General features: G+C 61.9%; 2 protein-coding genes across 2 annotated transcripts in view; one reads left to right on the top strand and one right to left on the bottom strand.

Moving 5' to 3' along the window:
* The window catches only part of LOC103905684 (NADPH--cytochrome P450 reductase), a 31,347-nt gene extending 29,948 nt beyond the window's left edge, over window positions 1-1,399 (top strand). The window contains exons 16-17 of the mRNA XM_009287438.2: window positions 87-172; window positions 419-1,399. Coding sequence (XP_009285713.1) covers window positions 87-172; window positions 419-563 — 231 coding nt within the window. The 3' untranslated portion in view covers window positions 564-1,399. The remainder of the gene's footprint in view (window positions 1-86; window positions 173-418) is intronic.
* Window positions 1,400-1,920: 521 nt separating this feature from the next.
* TMEM120A (transmembrane protein 120A) lies at window positions 1,921-9,011 on the bottom strand. Its single transcript, XM_009287427.1, has 12 exons — window positions 8,991-9,011; window positions 8,171-8,289; window positions 7,543-7,659; window positions 6,985-7,044; window positions 6,147-6,242; window positions 5,751-5,840; window positions 5,265-5,330; window positions 4,802-4,863; window positions 4,442-4,534; window positions 3,676-3,740; window positions 2,966-3,034; window positions 1,921-2,876 (listed from the first exon to the last, which is right to left on the bottom strand). The coding sequence occupies exons 1-12, from the start codon at window positions 9,009-9,011 to the stop codon at window positions 2,763-2,765; spliced, it is 972 nt and encodes a 323-aa protein (XP_009285702.1). The 3' UTR covers window positions 1,921-2,762.
* Between the last annotated feature and the right edge of the window lie 1,369 nt (window positions 9,012-10,380).

Below are 10,380 nucleotides of genomic sequence, written 5' to 3'. Positions count from 1 at the left end.
ACGGGCTTGTCTCCCCCTCACTCGCCATGGCCTGCGGCGTGGGGGCTCGGCTCCTCTCGCCTCACTCCCACCTTGTTTCCTGCCAGGTTTATGTTCAGCACTTACTGAAGAAGAACAAGGAAAACGTCTGGAAGCTGGTTAATGAGGGGAATGCTCATATCTACGTGTGCGGGTAGGTCCGGTGGCAGGGAAGGGGCTTTGGGAAAACATTCCTATTCTCAGGAAAACAAGTGTGACTCAGTTTACCCACTTGTGCCTTACAAGCCCTGGGAGGGTTATGCTGTCCTTCCAGGGGAGGGCAAGTGGCCGGGCAGGTGGGCTGGGGTGAGCAAACCGTCCGTGTTCGGGTGTTGAGAGGCGACCAGGGCTCTGTGGCTCTGATGTCTTACTGCCTCGCTCACGGTCCCCTTGTTTCCAGCGATGCTCGCAACATGGCCCGGGATGTGCAGAACACCTTCTACGAGATCGTGGCTGAGTTCGGGAACATGAGCCAGCCCCAGGCCGTGGACTATGTAAAGAAACTGATGACGAAGGGCCGGTACTCTTTGGACGTCTGGAGCTAAGAGCGGGGCTGGCGGGGCCGGGGAGAGAACAGGTCCCCAGGCATGGGCCCGTGGGAGGTGGAAAGCCTGCTCGCCCACTGCTGCTGTGGGTGACGGCGTCGTCCCCAGCCCACAGCTACCCCAGTGTCACTCCCAACCCCTCCTGGGCCACAGCAGCCCCCCAGGGCGGGCTGTGTGCCCTGGGGGGTGGAAGGGGTTGAGAGGGGGAGGGGGGTAGCTCAGGCTGTTGTCCGGGAGCTGCGGTGCCCCCGGCACCACCTCGTGGCACCAGCCATGAGGTCAGGGACACAGCTGATGTGGGGCAGGAGGGACGGACGGTGCCGGGGGAGCTCGGGCTCCTTCCCTGAACACGAGGTGTTGCCTTATCCCCTGGGGCTGGAGACCACCCTGGCCTGCCGGCACGGGCAGCCTGGGGACGGCAGAGGGGTGGAGGAGCCGGCAGCCCCCTGCGCTGCGGGTTTGGTGCGAGGGCACGGCGTGGGGCAGCGATCTGTCCTCGCCTCCCTCCCACCCTGTTTGGCCATTTCTAGGATGCAGGGCTGGCAGCCGGCCCTGGGCACAGAGCTGCCCCACAGGCACCCCCCTTCTTTCCCCCCGCTGCCCGCCTTCGCTCCAGCACACAGCGGGGAGGGGATGGCTCCTCTCCCCTCTGGAAGAGACCTGGTCTTGGGGGGTCTCAGTCCGCAGGGGCCCTGCTTGCTCCCTGGGGTCCTGCAATGGGCAGCTCCCCTGTGCCCAGCCCCTCCCTCATGCTGTGTACGGTCATTTTTTAAATACTGTTTTTATTTTAACATCTTTGTGATTTAATCATGGAAAAAAAAAAAACCAACAACCTTTCAGGCTGTCCAATGACTGTAAATTATTTAAATACATTTGCCCTTGGAATAAAAATACTGTTTCTGTAGTTTGCCTCCTGCCCTCTCTTTGCTCAGCCAGAGGGAAGAGGGAGGCAGGAGGAGCCATGGCTGCTAACCAGGAGGAAACATGGGGAGCGGGGGCAGCTCTGGGTTTAGGCGGAGCTGGAGCTGGGGGCAGCCCCTACCCTGGGGTGCTGAGCCCCGGCAGGGCAGCGAGGACGGCAATGGGGGATGGATGGCTCTGGACTGAGGCACAGCTGTGCTAGACGTGCTGTTTGGTTCCCAGCACTTCAGGAGTTCCCGGTGGTAGTACAGGGCTTGGGTGATCAAAGCTCTGGCCACAGCCCGGGGCTGTGCAGGCCAGGGGGTGCTGCGGGAGGGAGCTCACAGCGCTGCCCTCCCGTCCGCACCGCGCCCTGCACCCCGGGCTGGTGTGGGGGCACCTGGAGATGGCTTTTCTTCCCTGCCAGATGAGCCAAAACCGCAGAGCAGAGTGTACATGCTGTTCTGGGACCGCCCCGGTGACCCGAGGCAGCACTGTCCCTTTATTTTTTACACGTGCATCCTCCAGAGATGCGAGACCAGGGCGCTGTTCGCGCAGCTCCAGCGTGAAGCCTGGTTCAGGCTCGTGGTGCTCCCAACCCCTCCAGTGCTGCAGCTCCTCCACCTCAGCCCCCCCTGCCCCGCGGCCTGAAGGTGAAGGAGGAACTGGGGTATGACACACCCTGGAAACCAGCACTTGGGCACGGCCTCCAACTGCCCTTGAAAGTAAAGAGGGGCTGCTGGGGCAGCCAGGGAAGCGATTGCTTGCAGCCTATGAGATGTGAGGGCCTCTTCACCTCTGCCCTCAACGTGCAGGGGCTGCCCTGGCTGCAGCGCTGGGGAGAGAAGGGGGAGAGCCTTGACCGCCCCAGGAGCTGTGCAAGAGGCAGCCAGTGGCCCTGGACCCTGCCTTGTCCCAAGGGAGTTGATGCAAGCCGGGCACCCCGGGCTGCCCCCTGCCCGCAGCGGGGTGGGGAGCGCTAGCAGAGCTGGGCTTGACCCCGGAGAACCATCCCAGTCAATGTCTCCGGGGCAGAGGGAAGGGGAGCCCCGCTCTCCTGGAGGAGGAAGGCAGACGGGACAGGAGTTGCAGGGTGCTCCCGACTCCAGGTGAGTGACTCGGGCACGGACCCAGCACCGCAGTGAACACGCGGTCTGTCCGTGAGCAGGCCCCAAGCTCTGTCCCACACCCAGGCTTCCAAGAACGGTGAGACACCAGAGTCCGGACGGCATCGAGGAGACGGGGATGGGAGATGGGGCCGGTGGGGAGAAACAGTCCTGGCCCCCACGCTGCCCCCCTTCAATTCTGCTTCGTGTCTTTGTTCTTGTTCTGAAACTTCTGGTGGACGACACGGAGGGTGGTGAAGAAGTTCCCCAGGAAGAGGATGAAGAAGGGGAGGCCGCACATGAGGACCTGCAGGAGCCGCAGAGGCACGAGTCAGCAGGAGGGACCTGCCTGGGGTGTCCCCCACCCCGGGGCAGCTGCCTGGGAGCCCCCCTTACCTGCCACTCCTTGCATTCCGGGTGCTGGATCATGCGGAAGAGGGTGACAGCGTTGTAGAGCTGCCAGAACTGCAGGAGAGAGGAGATTTAGGGGGAGTTTCTGCTTTCAGAGGCTCATCCAGCTGCTTCCTCTGGGCACAAACCCCACGCAGACCTCGCGTGAGGCCAGCCTGCCCCAGCACGCGGTGAATACCCCGTCCAGGCTCGGGGCCAGAGGACTCATCCCCAGAGGACCCCAGCTGGGACATCTCCCCCTTTCTTGCCACCTTCTGGAGCCCAACGGCCGGGAGGAAGCCTCAGACCAGCCTACTGCTTTTGGCCATCGGCCTAAATGCTCTGACCCAGGAAGAACTGGACCTTCAGCAGCAGCTCAGAGCTGAAGCTCAGAAGGGTTTTGGAAGGGTTCTCGGAGCCAGCCCCTCTGCTGTTATTTTGCACGTCACTTGAGCGCTTGGCAGAACTACCCCAGGTCCTCCCCATCTCACCAGCCGAGTCGTGGAGGTGGGTGGGTGCTTTGGAGGAAAAGAAAAGGCTCAGCATTTGTCGAAAGCATTTCCCTGCCCCTGGCATCCGTATCGCATGGCTGCAGCAGCTTGCGGGGACCTGTGGGACGTCCAGGCTGCCGAGCGCAGCCGGGAATACGGCATGATCCGCTCCCACCTGAGGCTCTGGCCTCTTGCAGGTCCCCGCAAGGATCGGTGCGCACTCACCTGCCCAAAGAAGAGGAAGGGAAGCAGGAACGTGAGGCCTCTCCACATCCAGGACTGGAAGCCCTCTGCAAAGGACGAAGGTTTGCACGGGGACCCGAGAACGTGCTAGCCAGGGGACCGGATGGAGCCCAGCTCCGGAGGTCACGGGCAGGGAGGTTTAGTGGCCACCCCGCGCCTGGCTGAGAAGGTCCTGCCGGGCTAACGCAGCCTGGCTGCGGGCGCTTGTACTCACTGGGAGGGAGGACTGCGGCAGGGATTCCTAGCCCTAGGCTAACGTGGACCTCTCTGGAGGAAGCTGCCCTCGCTCGCAGCTGCTGTGCCTCAGCCTGAACGCTCAGTGTCACAGGGGCCGGGGAGGTGACAGCCCACAAGTACGTGGGGTGTTGAAGGGAGGTTTTCTGCCCGTGAAGCAGCTTCCTGGGGGAAGCTCGGATGCCAGGAGCCACATCCACTACTACCGGCGGCCCCAGGAGAGCAGAAGGAAGGGGGCATCCAGCCTACAGGATGCTGCCGCCTCACGGGAGATGCTGCTTTCAGAGCTTTGGCTTTATTTGTAGCTTTTACCACTTCTGCCACCGATAAACCACAGTCAAACTAACCTCGAAACAAAAGTAACTGTCACCATTGCCTTTAACAGAAACCACAGCTCCCAGTTAGCTGGGCACCGGACTAGTGCTGGGAGGGAGGCCGCTAGCAGCCGCAGGCCCTGCGGCAATGGCAGGTCCACTTGGACTGGGACAATCGGTAAGGGAAGATCCCGGCTTACCCACAGTCAGATCCATGTTGTGCCTCTCGCCCAGCGCTCGCAGCCGGTACAAGCACCCGCTCTGATAGTAGTACTGGAGGAACTGCACAAAGCCTGCAAGGAGAGCGTGGCTCCCGTCAGCAGGTGCCCAGGCATCGTCCCCTGGCCCCAGCATCAGCCCGGCTCCGAGATGACGCTGCCCACAAAGACTGTCCCAGCGCCAGGGTGGTGGAAAGAGGCCGAAGGAAAACGCAGGTGAGCCGAGAGCTGTGAGCAGCTACAGCTGGGTCCCCACGTGTCGCAGAGCCGGGCAGGCACGCTCGGCACCCGAGGCCAGCCGCAGTCCCAGCCCCCTGTCCCGGCACACGTGGCAGCACTTACTCTGGTACATGGAGAAGGAGAGGAACTGGTTCCTGAACATCTGGTACATGAGCCCGTCCGGCCTGCGGAGAGACAATGCTGGCTGGGGGACGCGGGGCTGAGAGGGGACGCAGCCAGCCCTGCCTGCCACACGGCCGGGGTAACGGCGCTCTGCCTCGCCCCGGCTCCCACCAAAACGGGAGTTTGGGACAGCCCTTCCACAAGAATTGTAACGCAGGGGATCGTGTTTCCCAGCCCAGGGACCCTGCCTGCGCCGCCTGCCGCGCAAAGGTGCCGAGGGCTGCTTTTGTTTGGGGTGCTTGGGCCTGGAGAGGAACGTGTGGAGCCGACTGTTAGACCACAACATCCACGGAGCAGGACTACGGCCACGGGTTAGGGCAGTGAAGGCCCCTTCATCTGAGCTGGCCGCAGCCGCAGCAGGCCGGGGTCTCTACAGCCAAGAGACGGGGGGACGCAGACTTACCACGTCAGCATGACACCTGAGAGGAAGGTGGAGATGTAGTGATGGAAAACCCACCAGCCTTTGATTCTGGAAGGCAGACACAGAGAAGGCGCGTCAGGTCTTGAGCATGAATCAAGACCCAAACACGCACCAGGAGAGCAGCGGCAGCCCAGCGCCAGCCGCCCTCCAGCTCCCAGGGCAAGGCGAGGAGCAGGGCTGGTTACGAAACGGCCGTGCGTGGAGCAGGACCCAGAGCCTCCGGTCCAGGCGGCACCCAGGGGCCGGGGCCGCTCCAACCGCTGCTCCACCTTCCCGCACCACCTCCGCACGGGGAGTTCCTCCCGCCCCACTCCTACAGCTCATTACCAGGGTTTGCTACACACCCTGAGTAGGAGGGAGCTGCTCCCTTGGGAAGCACGGAGCTACGCAATAGTTCCCAACTCCCGGGCCTTGCAGAGAAAGGACCAACTCGCTGCAGGCCCCCCTCCCCGAGCCCAAGGGACTTACTTGGATCCGTTGTTGATCAAGATGCTCTCCCGGATGGTGAGGGTGCAGTAGTACCACACCAGGAGGAAGTTAAAGACAGCATCTGTCACCCTGGTGGGAAACAAAGCAGGATGTAAAGGTGGCAGCAGAGCCACTGCCCGTGCGCTGGGGGCACAGGCACCGAGACAGCCATCGCTGCAGGATGCCCACCCGCCCTGCGGGCAGGGAGACCTGCTTCTCCACCATCCAACATGGCCACAGCGAGACCGCAGCAGCCACAAAAGCCACCCCACCTCCAGGGCAGCGGCCAGATCCTTTGTCAGGATCTCCTGTTCAGCTCTGGACCTTTCAGGAGGGGAGAGGAGAACGCAGGGGCCCTGGGAGGAGATCTCTGCCCAGCATCCAAGCCGGACTCACCTGGAGTTGAGGAGGAACCGACAGGAGAAGGACACGATGAGTAAGATGATGGTGAGGTAGAGCTTGAACTTCTCATACTCATCTTTATATGCGAACCTGCAGGGAAGCACAAGGACAGGCTTGGAGCAAGGTAGCTGCTGGAAGTCTCTGTCCTCCCATTCCACCTGGCCGGACAAAAGTGATGCTCCGTTGGGAACCTGTGGGACATGCCGAGGAAAAACCTGGTCCCCTGGGTATTTCTGAGAGGAAAGCACAGCAGGCTGCTTTCACACAGGTGAGACAGCTTCAAGTCACCCCCAACCATGCCAAACCTGGCGGGTGGCCCAGAGGGCTCTGGGAAGCTGGGCAGGTTGGCATCTGCTCAGCTCTTCAAGGGGAGGCCTGGGGAACGGAGGGAGGGAGACACGGGCTCCTGGCTGGGCACCTCTGGCATTAGTGTCCCAGCGTGTGGGGCGCTCTCGTGGGCCAAAATCGGCCATTGGTGTTTCCCAAGGGAAGAGGAGGGGGCTCGCCAGTGGCTGCACAAGTCTGTCTCTCCTGCAAGTCCCTAACACGGGGGAAACCTGGACACAGCTTTGGTGGAGGATCCTATTTAGCTTGTCAGAGCTAATGGTCCGTCCCAGCCTGGTGGCAGGAGCGTAAGGGGGAGTCAAGGACTCAGCTGATTCTGGGAAAGGAAGCAGGGGACAGCCCGGGAAGGGAATCTGCACCAGGCGGGTCAAGCCAGCCACGTGTCTGCACGTGCGACAGCTCAGCCCGGGAGGAGCTGTTGTTTCCTGGTGACAAGGGGATCCCGAGCCAGGCAAAGCACACCGCAGCAGTGACGAGAGGGACGTACTTGGCCTGCTTGCTGAGCAGCGTGACGTTCACGTTCCCGAGCACCAGACTCAGGTACAACCTGGGGAGAGAGCAGAGGCGTTAGGATGGGCGCCTGTCCGGGAGCTGGCAGCGCTGCTGGGGAGGCGAGGCAGAGCCGTTCCCTCTCGTGCCACCGCTGAGGCCGTGGGGCCGGGAACGAGCCCCCAGCTGTTTTCCACTCGGAGCTGCCAGGCGGCGTGATTGGCACAAACGCTCTGGCATCTCCTCCCAAGGGCAGGGGGACAGGCGGCAGAGCACACACCCCTCCTCCAGCAGGCGCTGGGGTGTTTGCCGGGGCTCCCCCCCCGCGCACGGCCGCCGTTCAAGGGCAGGTGAAGGCCACGGGCAGGCAGAGGAGCGAGGGGGACGAGCGCAGCGCTGCAGAGGCTCAGCCTGGCTCCTGCCCAGGCGTCCTCCGGGGAGCCCGAGCGGGGCAGCATGGCTGTGACACTGCTGGGAGCAGGGTGACAGCAGGTTTGTCCTGCAGGGAGGCGGAGGGAAGACCTGGTGTTTAACCCAGAGGCGAGGTGCCTCTTACCCATTCTTCTTTGGCAGATAGGCCTCCATCTCAAAGAAAACGTTCTGCCTCTCTTTTATTAGGCTCTGGGTCTCTTGGATGGACTCCTCCTGTTCGGGACTCATGTGGGCTTTGCATCTGGGGAGGAAACACAGGCGCTGGCATCAGGATAGCCTCCGTAACACAATCAGCACGTGCTGGCACTTGATACAGGACTGTCTCCGACAAGGACACCTCAAGGACAGGGAAGATGGACTGGAGGCAAGTCCGCGACTCCATCTGCGGGGTGAGCTCCTCTGTCAGGCTGGGATGTTGCTCAAGAAAAGGAAGCAGGAATGAGAGCGAGGTGAGGCCAGACGGGTCTTCTCCTCGAGGAAGGACGGAGGGAGCTTTGTGTGGGACGGGGGCCAGTTCAAGTTACCTGCAAAGCCCTTGCAAGCTCTGAACTGCAAAGAAGGCTCAGATCGGGGCAGAGGAAAGGGAAGCTGAGGAAGATCTGCCTGGGTGAGTCCAGACCTCCACAGGACTTTGCTATCAGTGAGGCTGCAGTAACGTTTGTATTGGAGACAAGAGCTGTGAGATGAGTTCAACAGCCCTGTCCTTGCTGTTCTCCCCTCCCGCCCCGCGCCGTCGCAGGACACCAACTTACTTTTTGAGGGACAACGACAGCTCCTTCAGCCGCTTCTTCTGCCGTGCGATGGAGCTGGAGATCCCATCCTGGAGCTTGGTTAGCTCCTCAAGTTTCTGCTTGTACAGCTTGTGATTATCCTGGGAAGGAGAGACCGGCATGCATTACAGCTGCCTGCCCAGCTGTCCCTGTCCTTGGGTCCCCTGTGGGGGCATCTGTTGATGCATCTGTTAAAAATTGTCTCTAACTTCACCTGCACAGCAGGCTGGGTAAGACAAGAGGTGGTTGCAGAAGGCCAGGCATGTTTGGGGGCAGCCTGCGGCCCTCCCTGCTTCCGTGGGGGCAGAAGCAGCCGCTGGGGACGTCCATCCCCAATCCCAAGGAAGTTATCTACAGGTGCGGGCACCTCCCCACGGCACAGCCTGCTCCTGCTCTCGCACCTGGCTTGTGTCCGGCCCCAATCCAGCTGCGGGCTGTGAAAGTCCAGCCGGCAACACGGTCTCGCTCCAGGGATGCTCCCGTGGCTGGGAAACCATTGGCTGCGGCACAGGCGATAGGAAAGACTCGGGGTGAAAACACTGCTGGGGCCAGGGCTGCGACCGAGGGCCACAGCCACCCGGGAGCGGTGGCTTTGACTGCTGGGACGGGACGAGCGGCTCTCTCTGCCTGGAGGTTCGTGCAGCATCTGCCGCTGCCCCGACGCGTGGCTCTGGGGCTCCATCCCAAGCACCCCGGAGGGAAGCTGGAAGGAGCCCGTCAATGAGCCAGACAAAGGGGATGGACTTGCAGCAGGGCTGCAGCCAACTGCCCGGCTCCTTGTGCGGCGGTAACCCAACCGCACCTGGGTAAGGCTAGATGCCATTCTTCCGCTATATTTAGAAAGGAAAGGAGAGAGCGTGCTGGATCAGTGCTCCTTCTTGTCCAGGTCAGCTGGAAAACAGCCTCACCTCGACCACGGGCAGCCTGAATGCCACCTCCACCAGGGAATTAAATGCTGCTCCCAACAACCCTTGGACTAGACCTTGACACACCCACGTTTTAGCCTCCGTAGCTCTTATCGAGCACTTCAGCAGCAGATCTCAAAGCTGTTCCCAAAGGAGAAAGGTGAAACTGAGACTCAGAGGAGGGAAACAACTCCTTCTCCCTCTGCTGACAAGCAGCGGCAGGGTGGGAATGAATCCCAGATAGCCCTGGCTCCCCTAGCAGTGATTTATGGCCCCGACCTCTCACGGGACATTCCCTGCTCGACCATCAAGCTTTCCTGCTCCCATCTGGAGTCAGATCCTTCTCCTGCTCTGGAGTTAACTGAGAGCAAGCAGCTTTTGCGACAGCTCCTTTAGCGATGCCAGCCTGGGTCCCGCTGCTCCGTGCGCCACCCGAGCAGCACGCTCGGACACAGCCCGGATCAGGAGCCGCCCCAGGAGAAGGTTTCCAAAGGAAAGGGCCGTCACGGCGCGAGGGCCGGCAGCGCGCGGCTGCACGCAGGGTTCAAAGCGGGCGACCCAGGACATCCACGCAACCCTTATGGAGCAAGAGGAGGTTTCTCAAAGCCTCCCTTGCCCCAGATCTGGGCACAGCTGCGGCGTGTCCGCAACAACATCCGCTTCACCCCGCTCCTGGGGCCGGGGGGGGGAAGGAGGGGGAAAGGGAACTGGTGCGGCTGCAGCCGACTGATCTGAACCGCAGCAGCAGAGGGTTAGCCAACCTTTTCCTTGGGTGACCTCTGTCTGAGCTGAACCCTGCCCACTCCTTCCCCCAGCAGCGAGCGCCCTGGGGATTACACAAAGCAGGTGGAAACATCTCTGACACCAGTCACCTTCCCGGCACAGAGCCCCCAGCCAGCCCCAGGGGTGACGGGGCACCAGAGCAAGCGTGCCGGGGGTCGAGGGACACCTTGGAACAAGGCGCCCAGCTGTGGTGTGACCAGATTCCTGGCTGCCTCTGCTCCGCTGGCCAGTTCCCCTGCGAGGCTGGCTTTGGGCTTGCTGGAGCTGGGCTAAGAGCAGCAACAAGGAGCGTGAACCAGCATCTGCACGCCTCATTCCTGGCCGTGCCGTGCCATGCCAGGCAGCGCCGCTCCTAGCCTTTAAAAACCCGGAGATCTCGCATCTCCACGCCACGTCCTTCGCAGGCTGGATAATTAGATTGACCAGCCCTGGAAAGCCCCCGCTCTCTCCAAGCCCCCCCACCCCGCGTCCAGGCAAGGCTCGAAGCGGGTCCTTGGCGGTGCC

This window comes from Aptenodytes forsteri, unplaced genomic scaffold (assembly GCF_000699145.1).
Source record: "Aptenodytes forsteri isolate BGI_AS27 unplaced genomic scaffold, ASM69914v1 Scaffold188, whole genome shotgun sequence".
In the NCBI taxonomy this organism is placed as follows: Eukaryota; Metazoa; Chordata; class Aves; order Sphenisciformes; family Spheniscidae; genus Aptenodytes; species Aptenodytes forsteri.
This window is presented reverse-complemented; position numbering and strand designations above follow the sequence as displayed.

Excerpts from the sequence above, each read along its gene's own strand:
- TMEM120A (XM_009287427.1), bottom strand. The coding sequence starts at position 9,011 with ATGGCATCTAGCCTTACCCAG. Across the intron at positions 3,035-3,675 it reads CCTTCCTCTTCTTTGGGCAG|TTCTGGCAGCTCTACAACGC; the intron begins GTGAGTGCGCAC and ends TCTCTCCTGCAG. Across the intron at positions 2,877-2,965 it reads CGGAATGCAAGGAGTGGCAG|GTCCTCATGTGCGGCCTCCC; the intron begins GTAAGGGGGGCT and ends CGGCTCCTGCAG.